This window comes from Nicotiana sylvestris, chromosome 10 (assembly GCF_000393655.2).
Source record: "Nicotiana sylvestris chromosome 10, ASM39365v2, whole genome shotgun sequence".
Lineage (NCBI taxonomy): Eukaryota > Viridiplantae > Streptophyta > Magnoliopsida > Solanales > Solanaceae > Nicotiana > Nicotiana sylvestris.
Window position 1 is genome coordinate 63,199,703 of NC_091066.1, and position 16,631 is coordinate 63,216,333.

The 16,631-nt window shown below is 36.4% G+C and overlaps 1 protein-coding gene across 4 annotated transcripts; it reads right to left on the reverse strand.

Annotated features, from left to right (window-relative positions):
* Positions 1-335: 335 nt before the first annotated feature.
* Positions 336-5,006, reverse strand: LOC104248843 (transcription initiation factor IIA subunit 2). 4 transcript variants are annotated; one of them, XM_009805174.2, is made up of 4 exons: positions 4,918-5,006; positions 4,635-4,782; positions 3,861-3,911; positions 336-759 (listed from the first exon to the last, which is right to left on the reverse strand). In XM_009805174.2, exons 2-4 carry the CDS (start codon positions 4,761-4,763, stop codon positions 619-621), a joined length of 321 nt encoding a protein of 106 aa, XP_009803476.1. In that variant the 5' UTR covers positions 4,764-4,782; positions 4,918-5,006; the 3' UTR covers positions 336-618. The 4 variants fall into 4 exon arrangements, with proteins under 4 accessions (XP_009803476.1, XP_009803489.1, XP_009803483.1 ...); XM_009805187.2 differs by having other exon boundaries at positions 4,635-4,770; positions 4,850-4,997; XM_009805181.2 differs by having other exon boundaries at positions 4,850-4,997.
* Between the last annotated feature and the right edge of the window lie 11,625 nt (positions 5,007-16,631).

A 16,631-nucleotide genomic window follows, 5' to 3' on the forward strand; every position in this document is an offset into this window, starting at 1 on the left:
TGTTCCCACTTGGGACGCTAAGATGGCCTCTCAGTTGTTCCAATTCCACCTCTTTTCAGGCTTGTTCTTTATTTGCCTTTCCCAAATTCATCTACAAGGATGAGTCCCTTACAATTGCCTTATCTGGCATGGAGAATATTTTATTTTCTTGAATTTGGATGAACAAATTCCAAATTTTAGTCAACATTTCGACTACGTAACATTTGTGAGTTCTTTGTCGTAGAAGTGTTTTCAAAGGAACAATTTCACGTGCTGGTATACTTGAGCTGATGAATTTCAGTTTCACCCCAAAATGAGCAAATTACAAGATTTCAGAAAATATAAGAAGTTCCAGATAGGAGAAATTAAAATTGCGTAGCTCATATCAACGTCAGAAATACTAAAGTTTAACATTGTACAAAAGGTCCATCAAATACACTGGCATCATAGATATAACTGTTTGACTACTGATAGCTATAGATGTTTGCTGGTTTGTACAAAAATAAATGTAAGTGGCTGCCTGGAAATATACCCGGAATGGATATAATCACACTTCCCCTGCACCCTCTTCTCCCAGATTTCTCATTAAAGATAGAAATGCAAATCTGTAACAGAAAATTCTCTCCATCAGCTATCTACTCACTGTGTGAGCAGCTTTGAGTCACATGCCACAATCTTAACGCGGCTAACAGTCTCCTGGCATTCTTCACTCTTGAACACAGCATCTTGTAAGATAAAGGTCCACACATTGTCACAGAATCTGTAGGTATGAAGATGTCCCTGCACCAATAGTTGGGCAAATTCAAAGAAGAATGTAACTGAAGCATTATCATGCTAATAAGCCCCAAGAAATCATAGAAAGAACAACCAAATTCAGTAACAGTTAAAGGAGAGCGAAGACAAATAAAAAGGGTTGAAAGGCCTAACAGACAAAAATCCATATTTCATTAAAAAAACAGAGGCCTAACAGATATAAATGCTGGCAAAAGGACAATATCAAGGACATCCCGGTGCACAGGCATCCTGCGTTCGTGCAAGGTCCCGGAAAGGGGGTGTGATGCAGACAGCCTACCATAATGCAAGCATTAGTGGCTGGTTCCATGGCTCGAACCCGTGACCTAGATCACACAGAGACAACTTTACCATTGTTACAAGGCTTCCCTTCCAAGAGGACAGTATCCTTCACAAATAATTTTGACCATAGTATAGCAAAATCAAAGAGATGACAAAAGAAAGGACCTACCAAACAGAAGCCCTAGAGCTCAATTTCAAGATTGCACAAACTAAGCACACAAGATCTCATTCCACAACTAATGAAATGTGAGCACCTTCTTGAACACATTTTTTTTTTGTGATGAAAACCTTGTTGAACACCTATCCCACTTGCAGGAACAGTCATGCATATTTTAGCATCCAACAGAATGTTGTTCTCGATATATACATCACCTCCAACAGACCGAAAAGTGTGACCTAGAGGTCAACTGTTAATGAAGCTACAATGAAAACAATGGAAAATCACGATCAAATCCAAATTGAGACCTAAGAAGCTAAGTGAATAATCCTATCTGCCTAACCCATGTGGGTAGAGTCACTAACTGTATTAGTAAGAGGTTGTAGGTACCAAGTGGAATAGCCCAGGCGCGTAAGTTGGACCAAACACTACCAACTAAGCTATAAGCTAATTACAAAATTAGCACGAAATGGATGACCAATATCCCTATGCCAAATAGTTGACATCCAAATGTAGTGTTAAAGTTCTATTCTATTCCCCAGAGGAGTAGGAGTTAGTTGGTGTCTGGCTGGACACTGGTGAAAGGCACTCGCTTTTCCACTGCTTGTGCATAGTTCAATCAATTATTCTCAAGTTGTGTGCAATAGCTTTCTAGTCAAAAATTTGTAAGGCAGCCCTCATGGTAAGTGGAAAGACATGTTGTGTTAGAAAGATAACAGAATAAACAAGGGAGTGGAATGCATACAGGAATCAAGATGAAGAGCAAAATCTGAGGAGTCTAAATATAAACTTACTTTGTAAAATCAACCTGAAAGGAGGCGGTCTCTTAAGCTTCAGGTTCAACCATAGCTTTTATTGTGACAGTTGTATAATAATCAAAGCAGTATGACTTGAGCCTTATTGTGACAAGTTGTCAAGTCAAAGGCTGTTGTGCAATTTCTGATTTAAAATTAGCGATAACTTCAAGTCTTCCCTCATGTCTTTCTTGTGATCAAGAAGGATCAGCCAGTTAATTACTTTATTTCGAGTAATGTACCAGATCTTGAAAGATTACTGTATTTTACTGGATTAAGTTCTTTATATAATTTGCTCTTACAGGAAAGCACTCCTCAGAATCTGTTAAAATTTACAGCAGCTTTTCTTCTAATTCAAGCTCAGCTACTGAGCAATCATCCACCATACCTACTACCTTCAAAGACATCAACTGAAAGACTTCTCTCCTCATTTAACCACTTTAAGATACCTACCCCATTGAGTTGGATTTTCATGAATCCTGACAGTCAGGAGACACAATTTGGGTATACTACCTACCTATATGCTGTAGATGTCTATTGTAAAGAATAAGCAAATCAATAAAATCAGCCTCCTCTCTCTGATTGCAATCACTTGGCAATATGAAGATAACTAAACTCTACGCCTAGATGTTAACATCCGATGCCAGTCATATCATATAAGACGGAAAAATATAGCAACTAATCATCTATACTCTTCAAATATTTTTGTTTTTTCCTAAAGAAGAATGATAAGCTTCAGTCAGATGGATTAGAACGAGCATGATTCAAGTGGAAGACCTCAAGTTTTGCAACTGCAATACTTATGAGGTCCATTCTCGAATGTTACTAGACAAAGAAAGCGTAAAATATATGTGCCTGATCTATTGATAATTTAAAAGAAAAGGAAAAGATGTGAGTGAATGCTATGTCTCAAAAGTAATATGCTAGATATCAACACAGCACACAAATCCAGCAGGATGCAGTCAACCAAAAGTTGCTTCTAAGTTAACAATTTTGGGGCGGGAACTTTATCCACCGAGTTTTGAACCATGCGCCAGCTGACACTCAGGGATTTCTTGGCTATCAAGAAAAAAGGGTCTGTCTTATAAGCTTTTGGTTTTGTTCTAGAACAATGTTATTCAAATTCATTGATGGTGTTCAGAATGAGAGGAACCACCTGATATCCTAAATTTTCAACTAATGAGACACAAACATTTCAATTTATGGTGAAACTATTTGAGGTGCCAAAGATATCTTAACAGAAAACAAGCCAATAACTCATACCAACATAAGTGAGGTTTAGAGAAATGTTGCTCATTGGCAGATAACGTCCCATGTTCTACTGTATATCTTAATTCGAGTCCTGGCCAAGTGGGAAATATTGGACAACAACCCCCCCCCCCAACACAAACAACTAATGGGACAATATGGATTATGAAAATAACTTATGATGATGCGACTCATTGTGCTGGACAAATGAAAATATTCTGATGTGACTTCGTATTATGGATATAAAACAGACACACGAGTGAATTCATCAGCTTCTTCATCTTCGATTCTTTTAAATAAAGCCAACAGAGACAGATTCAGCCACAACTATTTTTTCTTCTGTTTTGTAACACTATTGCATCTTCTTGATGCCATTAATGAAACCAATTACTTCATAAAGAAAAACAGAGACATATTCAGCCACTACTACTAGTAAATTAGATCATAATAGTAAATTTTCACATAAATACCCAGAAAGCCAAAAAGAGTCAGTGATTCTTAATTATGTGAATCATGAAACTGATCCAATGATATATCATCGGTGTGAGCTCATATGGATCTAAACTGACAAACAAAGAGAACATCAAACAAAAGCAGGTTACAAGTACCTTAATAGTAACCTTGGTCTTTACTTGACTCTCCAAAGCTTCAGTCATTGACTGCAAACAGTGCAACAACATAAGAGATAAACATGGTTTAAACCCCAAAAGGCCAAACAAAAAAAAAAGATGTTTTGACTATAATACACGATTTTAGAAACAGATTATTTGTATGGATATGTACTTACATACATGCATATAAAGGCCAGTATACGCTTACAGAAATAGGTTGCCACTAAATGCGAGGGCGGATGCAGTACTTGGAGCCATTGCAGTAGATTTGAACCATATACATAGTTGAACAATTTCTCAAAAACGTAATTTTATTTTTAAGTTTGCACCCAGTAACACAAAATGGAAGTGGATACAATGACGTCCCACGCCTATAGCTTTAAATCATGGAGACTAAATGCAAGGAGATGTAGTCCTTGGGCAGCGGGTTCCGGCCCATTGCACTCAATTTAAACCATATACATAGTTGAACAAATTTTCAAAAAAATATAGTTTTGTGTTCAAGTTCACCTTCGTTACACGAAAAATTAGTGCTTCATTTTTAGATATGTGTAAATATTAAAAAGAAAGTTATAATTTATACAGACCTGGTGTTTACACCAACCAAATGGATACTAATCATAGTTGATCAATACATATTCTCACCTTAATTAATGACTTAAACATGATAAATTAGTAGGATTTGGTGTACGCGTTGGGTGCGGGCAAGTGTTTTACACTTCATCTACTGATTTAAAATCCTGGATCCATCTGTGAGGCAAAAAAACTGACCTTGTCGAACTGAACAAGAACTTGAATGGCGAGTTCCGGGCTAAGAATACCGTTGGAGACCATCTCATCAAGTGTTTCAGTCAAACACATCCCAATCGTTGACCTCCTGTATAGCTCGAATGTCGCCATTTTTGGTCTTTTTCAAGATCTGCAAAAATTAAGAATCAATTCAAAATAAAAGGCAGATTTTCAAGAGAAAATTAAATAATACTTACTAAATAGATTTCAAGAATGTACAGAAATTAAACGATGAATTAATGAATTCAGGTTTTGAGGGAATTACAATTGAAGGTGAGAGAAGAGCGAGGGAGAGAGAGATAGGAGTTCGGTTCGAAGAGAGGGAAGAGATTTGGGGCTTTTTATACCCTAATATTCATAGCGGATGGCATATATAGGCGGGCGGTGGAATCGTTAACGTGAATTGACCTAAATACCCTTCTTTTGCTCCCTATTTCCCAAGGGAAGTCTATCCCAATGGGAAAAAAAAATTGAAATACCTTTGAGGTTCCATCAAACTCGATCAAACCGTGAACTAAGCTAGAGAGAGAAACTCTCCCTTCTCTCTACATTCCCTACCTCCGCTTCCATGGAAACTGTAACTGTCTCACTATCCACTCACCCAGCCTCCCAAATCCCACCCAAACCACCTGATATACAACATAATTGTGAAGAAATTAATCTGCATATTCTTTCTACTAGTAGGGGAAATCAAATGATTGATGCAGAGAACTCCTCCTCGCCAATCATGCTAGATAAAATACCCCAACCTTAAGGTTCTTCATATAAGGAAGCTCTTCTATTGGACACTATTAGCAGCCAGATTATTCAAAACCCCATGCAACCACAAACCACCCAAGTCTTTCCCACGCAACTAGACTATAATTCCTATGGTCTGCCTAGCCATATAACCAGTCCACAAAACACCATAGAATCAAATGATAACCTACGAGTTTCCCTTTCAGCAGGTGATCTTCAAAGGATATACCAACCATGGAAATATTCTCTTATTATTAAGCTCATGGGAAAATGTATCCTCCATCAATACCTCAGAAGGAAGATATACCAACTGTGGAAACCAAATGAAAATTTCACCCTAATGGATCTAGGGGTTGATTATTTCATAGTAAAATTCTCCAAAGAAGAGAATATATCCAGAACCCTCAATAACGGACCATGGTTTGTTAATGGCTATCACTTATCAGTCCAAAAATAGGAACCTCATTTTGTATCAAGTGAGGCAAAACAATTAAAATCCGTCGTGTGGATTCGATTACCCCAACTCCTACTAAATTTTATGACTTAACCATTCTTCAAAAAATAGGGAATACTATAGGTCGTCTATTGAGGATTGATGCCTGCACTTCCTCAACTCTAAGAGGAAGATATGCTCGACTTTGTATTGAAGTTCCTATGGACAAACCAGTAATGCCATCCGTCTATATTGGAAATTACAAGCAGCATATACACTATGAGGGGGAAAACTTTTTATGTATTAAATGTGGGAAATTAGGTCATAACCAATTAAAATGTTTAGTACCCTCACCACCTTATAAAGCCAATGATATCCAAGGAGGCATAATAGGACCTCAACAACAAGACTCCTCGAGCGATTGGGTAACTGTCACGTTCAGTAAGAAGAAGAAAGTCAATGGAGTAAATCAAGTCCACACTGCAAAGGGTAACAGTCAAGGTACACATCTAAATCCATCTCGCACTGACATAGGTATGTCCTCTAAACCTCATAATTATCCCTACTATACCTCTAAAAATTTGAGTAAAGAACCATCTAATACTACTGGTAATATGCCAAAGAATAAACAGTACAAGGAAAAAAACAGCTTCATCAATACTGGCAAGAATCCAAACTTTTTTGAGGCTCTGAACTCAATAGAGCACATGGTTTTGGATGATGGTTTAGATGACAATCCGGATACAATCCTTATTGCCCAATGCATGCAAAGTAGAAAAGACAAAATTAAACATGTGTCAAGTAATACTCCCACATTGGAACCCTCATCCCAATCATTACAAGAAGTTTCCACTAAAGACAAACTTAGGAATGACTCGGTTGCCCCTAATCTAATGTGCAATACTAGTACTAATCCAGATAACACTACTACCCCTATCCAATCTACATTACACATGGCCATGCATGCAAAGGGGGACGTCCAAATGGCAGAAAATTCAGAGTTCTTGGCAAACTCAATATCCTCCAAGGATATTATTTATCAACACACGCTAAACCAATTACCGGACATGCATCAAAAGACCACTATTAAAATTAATAATCCTACGAAGGCTAAATCTCCTACTGCCGGTATAAACATCATAAATATCATCTAAGACAACAATGCCAAGACTCCCACTATCAGCAAGAAGAAGGTTTCGATTGATTCACCTAACAAACCAACTCAGACCCTCTCAAATGGCCAACCCTCCACAACTCCCTCCACAACTACAGAACCAGCCCCTCTTCTTCACATCACCCTCTCAATCCCAGAACTACCAACCGACCTCTTAGCTAGAAACATGTCTCCTAGGCCATGCAATAACCTTCAATATTCTGATCAATGGTCAGGAAATGGTAATAATAATACAGAATACTCGTTACCTATCCCAACTAGTAACGGAGGGGATGCACTTGGCTATGACAACTACACAAACCAAGCTTGGAGCAACAACATTTTCCACCCCTTAGCCCCACATATGAACCACACCTTGATCTAGGAAATGCAGAGTCAATGGAACCTCCCTCAAACTCCTAACCAATATATCAATCTCCCAATGACTCTCCCCTTCTTCCCAGCAGAGGAAAGCATAATGATCAACCCAATCTTCATGCCATGGGGTCACCATACAGCCCAGGGAAACAACAACCCTCCAAACATGGCCCCAGTCAACCTAGATCCAATTATTCAAGCCAATGCTCCAGAACAAGGCCCTCCACAACCTCCAGTAGAGGAAGAAGAAAAACACCATCCACAAGGTACTCAACCAAGTGTAGAATTTTCAAGCCTAAATGAAGTAAAAATACTTCTCTTCCCGGAACTATGGAGCAAGAAATACATCTTTAGTTGTCCGAGCACCATGTACAAATGCTCAATGCATGTTCTTCCACTACAAGATCCCACCGTAGGAAAGCAAGTTATCATTCTAGTTCCATCCAGAAGGAGGAGTCACAACTCAGTGGAAAGGGACTCCACTGTGATCCAACCTCAATCCCCTCTAATGAATAGAGCAACCACTATTATATTCTGGAACGTCCGAGGTGCTAATAATGATGATTTCCGTCGTAACTTTAGGGATTTAATCGATACCCACAAACCTTGCTTGGTGGCTCTCTTGGAAACTATGATGCATGTGCATGCACCCCTCCTCCATGAATTTAATTTTTCTGAACTCATAGAGGTACCCGCTGAAGGCCAGTCAGGAGGAATGGTTGTCCTTTACAACCATGACATAGTTACGGTTGAGCACTTCACCAGAAATGGTCAGGAGATCCATGCACTCCTTCAGGTTCGTCCTTTTAATTTTAGTTGGCTTTTTACGGCTATTTACGCTAGTACTCAAGTTCAACATAGAGATATTATGTGGGAAAATATAAAAGCTAACTCACAAAATTATAAAGGTCCGTGGATGTTTGGGGGTGATTTAAATGATATTATTAGCACAAATGAAAAAATAGGAGGAAGACCTCTAAAGAAATATAGGGCAGCTAAAATATGGGACAATATCGACTCATGCAAGTTAATAGACCTTGGCTTCAAAGGAAGTAAGTTTACTTGGTCCAATCATAGGAAGAAAAAAGGTTTAATTATGGAAAGGTTAGACCGAGTCCTAGCTAATGACGACTGGGTAAAAAAATTTCCTAATGTTACCATTACTCACCTCCCTAAGACACACTTGGATCATAAGCCTATCCTTGTTAAGCTCAATAATATTACTCACCACTGTGAAAAAAAATTTAGACTTGAAAATATTTGGTGTACTCATCCTAATTTTGGTAATATAGTTGCAAACCAATGGAAGAATAAAGATCTAATGGGGGCAACCAATTCCTTCACTACCTTTATTAAGAAATGGTGAAATGACAACTTTGAAAACATATTTAGGGAAAAGAAATTGCTTCTAGCCAGAATAAATGGCATACAAAAATCTTCTTATCTTTCCTCTAGTTCTTTCCTTCAAAGTTTAGAAAAAGATCTAATTACAAATTATAATAACATTCTCAAATTAGAGGAAGACTATTGGAAGCTTAGATCTAGAATCACCTGGCTAAACGAAGGGGATGCAAATACTAGGTTTTTTCAAATAAGTGCATCTAACCGGAGAAGAAAAAACCATCTTAGCTTTCTTAAGAATAGTGAATGGGTATGGATTGACAATCACCTTGACATTATTAACCATACCCTTGATCACTTCTCTAAGTTATTTTGCACTAGTCACACCCTTACAGATATGACTCACTTTAAAGCAAAACTAGTTTCCATACAATAGATCTATCTGCTCTGGACAGACCCTTGATAGATGAAGAAATTAATAGTGCTATATTCTCCTTCAAACCTTTTAAATCACCCGGACCAGATGGTTTACATCTTTTTTTTACCAATAATATTGGAAGATAATAGGAGATTCAATGAAGGTTTTTTTGTCACAAAGTTTTTATGGATAATGCAATTCCTCAAGAAATAAACTCTACTTACATTTGCCTTATCCCCAAATTTCCTAATGCTAACAACCTCAATAATTTTCGTCCTATAAGCCTATGTAATACTATTTACAAGATAATCACCAAAATTATTGCAAATAGGCTAAAACCTCTTCTAAACAATCTCATCAGTCTTATTCAATCTAGCTTCATAAAATATAGGAGAGCTAGTGATAATGCTATAATCATCCAATAGCTCATTCACTCTTTCAAAAAAGCAAAAGGAAACAATGGGAAAATGTTAATAAAAATTGACCTTGAGAAGGCATTTGATAAACTTGAATGGTCCTTAAAATACAGGACTCTTCTTTTCTTCAAGTTTCCTCCTAATATTTCTAAACTTATTATGTCATGTGTAGTGACTTCATCCACTTCTATTTTAGTAAATGGAAAAAACTTGTTTTTTCAACCTAGTAGAGGGATTAGGCAAGGGGACCCTATGTCTCCCTATATTTTTATTCTATGCATGGAGATGTTATCAAACTATATAAATCACCTAGTAGATATAAGAAGTTGGGACCCTATTTCCCTTAGTAAAGACTGCCCCCAACTATCTCATTTGTTTTTTGCAGATGGTTTGGTTCTAATAGGCAAAGCAAATAATAATACAACCTCTTCTATAAAGTCTGCTCTTATGCAATTTTGTGCCATCTCTGGGCAAACAATAAACGTTAAAAAATCTAGGATAATATTTTCAGAAAATTGTGGTACGACAACTAGATCTAATATCTCTAAATCCCTTAGCATTAAGGAATGCAATTCTTTTGGGAAATATCTAGGTTTTCCCATCATTAGCAAAAATCACAGTCACAAAGACTACCAATTTATCATTGATACCATGAGGAGTAAGCTCTCAGGATGGAAATGTGACAAGCTTAATCTAGCCGGTAGATGCACCCTAATTACATCTACTCTAGTAAGTCTACTTGCTTACTACATGCAATATACTATGCTTCCCCCAAAAACCCTTAAGACTATTGACCAAATTCAAAGAAATTTCCTTTAGGGCTCAACCGAAAATAGGAAAAAACTATATCTAGTTAATTGGGGTATTGTTACTACACCTAAACAGGAAGGGGCCTGGGACTAAGGAAAGCTCGGTCAAAAAACATAACCCTACTTGTAAGTCTAGCATGGAGATTAACAAACAATACCACTAATCTTTGGGCTTCAACACTTCTTAAAAAATACTCTCATAAGCCAAAAAGATAAGGGCTCCTTCATTTGGAAAAGTGTGATCAGGGGATGGGAACTATGCCAAAAAGGTTTGTCTTGGACTATTCATAATTCTTCAACCCTCAACTTATGGGATAATAATTGGATAACCAACTCCAAAGCACTTAGAAGCTATATCATTGACCCTTTAACTAAAGAGGAATCCTCCCTTAGGGTATGTGATATTAGAACTAGGAATAATTGGGATTTGGGTAATATTTCCTTAGATATCCCTAAGGAAATTATATCTAAAATCCAATCAACTTTAATCCCCAATGACACAAAATCTGATTCTTTATCATGGGATAGTAACTCAAATGGTCTATTTATGACCAAGTCTTGTTACGAACTTTTGGAAGGGAAAGTTCACCCTGAAATCAAAAGTGACTGGATCTGGGAATTGCACTGTCCTAATAAAATTAAACACTTTATATGGCTATGCAACCTCAATAGATTGCCATGTAGAAAATACCTTTCCCATATTGGCATGAACATAGATGAAACATGTACTATTTGTCGTAAGGAACCTGAATCTCTTAAGCACATTTTTCTCGTATGCCCAAATGCTAAAACCCTTTGGGATAATCTGGGAACTGACACTTCCAATTCTCATCTTTCAAGCCAAATATGGCTTCATTCTCTCCAATTAAAAAGTCCCATTATTCCCAATAAGTTAATCAATTGGAACACCTTGTTTCCCTTTATTATCTGGAATATTTGGATTACTAGGAATAGTAACAATATTAATAATACTACCATTCGCTCATCCCTCAGTAAGATCATTGATCCATCAGTCGAATACATGTTACTTACAAATAGGAAGTCTAATTGGGATACGAAAGTCATTCTCACCGTCAGTTGGACGAAACCTTGTAGGGGATGGTATAAACTAAACATAGATGGTGCTTGTAATAAGGAAAAAGGTATAGGAGGCATTGGAGGGGTCATAAGGAATGAGAAAGGGGACTGGCTAATTGGTTTTGCTTCAAAGATAAGTGTAAAAAATCCAGTTCAAGCGGAACTCATGGCTCTCTATGAAGGACTTTGTATTTCAAATAACAGGAAACTCTATCCGTTGGAAATAGAGACAGATGCTACACAGGTAATCACTTTTATTCGTGATGGATGCAAAACTTATGATTCTATTATAAATTGTTGCAGGTTACTTCTGGCACAAATGGGCACCGTGGAAATGCATCACCTCTTCAGGCAGGGGAATGAAGTAGCTCACAAATTGGCAAAGCATGGAATGACCAGCTTAGTCTCAAATAAATTAGTATTTTGGTTGTATCCGCCACCTTTTGTCTTGGCCAGAATGTTGGCAGACAAGTGTGGTGAAGTTTGTGAAAAAATAATTTCTGTTAAGTGTTGTAAAACTCTAGCTACTATGGGTAATTCGCATGCCATGCATAGGTTACCATCTATCCTTGATCATCATGATCAAAACTACTCCTGTAATGCTTAGTACTTATGTTTAATAAATAAGTATATTTTATGTTCAAAAAAAAATTCCATCAAACTCTTCATTTTATTTTGCTACTACTTTGAACCCGCTTCTACGCATCTAAATTAATTTATTTAATATTTGTTATTTTTTTGCTAACACAAGTTATTTTATCCATCAAAATTTATAGATGGGAAGAATTACCTAGTATCTTTTTTGTCTCCACTCTGCCGTAATTTGTCTCCCAAACTCTTCATACTAAAGTAAGTTATTTTTACTTATTAGGGAACGCTTGACATACGTTAAAATCCATTAATAAGAAATTGACGAGGGCGAGACGACGAGTAATGCAAATAAAAATATTTGAGATAACTATTGATAACTACTGTTGGATTAATTTTTTAAAAAACCAGCCATCACAAACATAACCAAGCAATTCAACAAAAGGAAAAAAGAGATAGTGACTACTTTTAGAAATTCTTATATTGGAAAATAAACTTTGAAAAATTGTAATGAAGTACAGTCAAATCTCTCTATAGCAGTCTCGTTCGTTTCGATATTGTTTGGCTTTTATAGTGAATGATTGTTATACATCTATAACAATATTTGACGTTTAAATATTTTTTGGCTCTTATAGATAAAACTTATCCAAAAATTAATTATTTTTCTTTTTTTAATGTTACATGTAAAAGCTAAAAAATAATTCAAATTTAAGATCTCAAAAAATATGCATATTTCACTAGGTAAATATTGTAGAAAGCTATACATTAATTAATAAATGCAACTAAACGGAAAAATATATAAACTCTAGCGCACACATTTTAAAGTTGCTAGAAAAAAAATCTTTCAAGAGTGATGGAAGAATTTTGTAATTATAGTTGTTTTATAGATTTCATTCTCTTATTACCGATATAACATTTGGACTGGCGAAGATTCGTGTTCAAATTTTCAGCAAAAAAGTATCTAATGGAAAATATATCATCTGCAAATCTTCAAATCTTATGTCTTACGCAAGATAGAAACTTTGTTCGATGAAAAATATTATGTGCATATTTTTACAATTATTATTAGTAATCTTAAAGATTTTATATGGTATTATAGAGGGGTAATTTTACAAAGAGCGTTCTGTTATAAATATGGATGTTGCTGTTATAGGTAAAAAGATATTATAGAGAGGTAAAATAAAACTAAAAAGTCTATTTTGAAAAAAATTTAGCTTTTATAATGAATGATTGTTATTATATAGGAATATTGTTACTGAGAAATCTAATTGTATCTAGTTCCACGATGCTAACCATTTATCAACATGCTAAAAAAAATAAGCATTACCAACTCATGTATAAATTAGTAAATTACGATGTTCTAGTTCTGTCTTTAGATATCCCATTTGTCCGGCAACAATTAAAATCCAAAATTATTCTGTAATTGCACAACTTCAACAGACACAGGCGTAAATTGATATAATTCTAAATAATTTTTCTTATCTTTGGTATGATAAAAGTTATTATCTATATAAAATATTTTTGTGAATAATATTTTTTTCTATCTGAAAAATGTTTTGCAATGTTTGGTTGGTGAGAATCTCACGTTATCAGTTTGAGTGGAATTTATGATCTACAGTTATTTTTAGAGTTTAGGACCAAAACTGTTATACCGCTCGATTCACTTTTACTTGGCAGACATATTAAAAATAAATTTTTATTTTTACTTGTCAATTTACGCATATCAAAAAGAAAAAAAGAAAAGAAAACCCAACCAACAAAACATAGTTTTCCCTTGTATTGAGCCGGGATAGTATATGTATGTACAGAAATTTTAGGGGTTAAAGTGTACAAAATAGAAGTTGGTAACTAATTTAACTAATAAGGTGTATTAGTAGTTGTCTGTATATTAGACTAGCAGAGCTTTTCTTCTTAGCTAACTTCTTCTTCCCCAATCGTGAATAACAATGGAGATTTCTCTGATTGCTCTCTCTCTCTCTCTCTCTCAAATCCTCATGCATGTCCTCTTCTATGGAAATTTGATATGGTATCAGAGCGATCGATTAAATTCTGTTGTGTCTTCCTTCCTTCTGTCAATCTCACAACTCCGATCTTCGTTTTTCAATTTTCATTTCGTCGGTGATCGTCGTCCCAGAGCTAGGGTTCTTAATTTAGAGCAAAAATGGCAGTTAATGATGGATCGATTGTTGAGACTGTGCTAGGACACACTCATCCTCTGTATTTGCAACCTTCAGACACGCCGGGAGAGCATCTGATTGAATTTAAGCTTATAGGGACTGAGAACTACAACTTGTGGTCTAGATCTATGAGAATTGGATTGTTTACAAAGAACAAAATCGGATTTATTGACGGAACCTGTAAGAAGGAGAATTTTGGGCAAAATTTGCATGATCAATAGGAGAGATGCAATGCATTTGTGCTATCATGGATAATGAATGTTGTTACCAAAGAGCTTTATAGCACTGTAGTCTATGGATCTTCTGTGTGCAATGTATGAAAAGATCTGAAGGAACGTTTTGATAAGAGAAACATTTCTAGAATCTACAATTTGTCGCAGGAGATTATAGCTCTTAAGCAGGTTTGGCACCAGTTTCTGTTTACTATTCTAAACTGAAGAACCTATGGGATGAGTATGATCCTATGACACATACTCCTTCATGTCCATGTCCTGAATCGAAGATATTTCTGGAACATATTCAACAACAACGTCTAGTGCAATTTTTGAGTGGTCTCAATGAGTCATTTGCTCAATAAAAAGGGCAGATAATGTTGATGATTCCAACTCCAAACATCAATGAAGCCTATGTGATGGCTGTGCAGGATGAAAGTCAGCGAGCCAAGGCAGCTAGCATCATTAATTTGGAAATAGAAGCTCAGGCAATAGTGTATAACACAGGTTATGTATCTAACCCAATGGCTTCCAATGCAGGTTATGGAGCTAATGATGTGTGTTACAATACAGGGCAGACATACACTGGAGGCTACAAGCAAAAGAACCGGTTGTACTGTGATTATTGCAAAAATAGGGGACACACTAGGGATGTCTGTTACAAATTAGTGGGTTATCCTACAGATTTCAAACCAAAGAGGAAGACATTTGGAAGGAATGCAATTGCAGCACATGTACAGATGGACAAATGTACAGGCCATGAGCAGGTGGAACGTGCAAAATTTGAACCAGCAGAACATTTCTTTACAGAGGAGCAATATCATCAGCTGCTGCAAATGCTCAACCATACCAACACTAACACTTCACCTGATACAACAGCCCATGATAAGATCATATGGATACCACTGTCACTTCTGAGTATGATCAAAGAAAATAGATGGATTATAGACTTAGGAGCTACAAATCACATGGTGTCTAGCCTACATTTATATATTGATTATGTGGAGCTGTCTGAAGTAATTCAAGCAAAGTGCAATTGCCTACTGGAGAGACAAGTGTAATTACACACTTAGGGACTTCCAGCATATTGGATGGCATAGTGATCAAGAATGTACTATATATACCTAAGTTTAGGTATAATATGTTATCGGTGTCTAAGCTGACCAAGGATTTGGGCTTATTTCTTGCCTTCTTTCCTACCTGCTGTATATTCCAGGATATTTGCAGTGGCAAGGTGAAGGGGATTGGTAGAGTGGAGCATGGATTATATGTGCTAGACCAGACTATCAAGAGAAACATACAGGAAGGATTACCTATTGGCCTTATATCTTCTACACTGTCTGTAAATAGAATAAATGATACCTTATGATATAAACGGTTAGGACATGTACCTGCGGAGACTATGAAAAGGATGCATATGTTTGGAAACACAAAGTTTGTTAACTGTGATGATCATTGTTCTGTATGCCCTTTGGCTAAACAAACACGTTTACCTTTTCCAGATAGTACTACAAAGAGTTATGCATTAGGTGATCTTATTCATGCAGATGTATGAGGACCTTTTAGGGTACCCATCCATGATGGTAAACAATATTTCTTAACTCTTGTGGATGATTTCAGTAGATTCATGTGGGTGTGTCTCATGAATTCTAAGGATGAATCAATTGTGGTATTAAAATTCTTCATTGCTTTGATTAAAATAAAATTTTCTTCCACTGTGAAAACTCTTAGAATAGACAATGGAGGAGAGTTTTTCAAGAACCATCTTAAGGAGTTGCTGCGTACAGAAGGTATTACTCATCAAAGCATATGTCCATATACCCCCTCAACAGAATAGAATAGTAGAAAGAAGACATAGATACATACTGGACACTGCCAGGTCATTGAGGTTCCAAGCAAATCTACCTTTGAAGTTTTGGGGAGAATGTATTATGACTGCAGTGTATCTGATCAACAGAATCCTCTCAAGAATATTGGGTGGGAAATGTCCATTTGAGCTGGTGTTTAACAAAGCTCCTTCACTGGATCATCTTAGGGTGTTTGGATGTCTTTGTTATGCTGCAAACTTGAAGAAAAGGGACAAGTTCTCTGCCAGAGCTATTCATGCAGTATTCTTGGGTTATTCTTTAACTCGGAAGGGTTATAAACTGTTTGATCTATCTAATCGTGTAGTTTTTGTTAGCATGGATGTTATTTTCCAGGAAGACAACTTCCCATTTATGCAAATGTCAAGTGGATC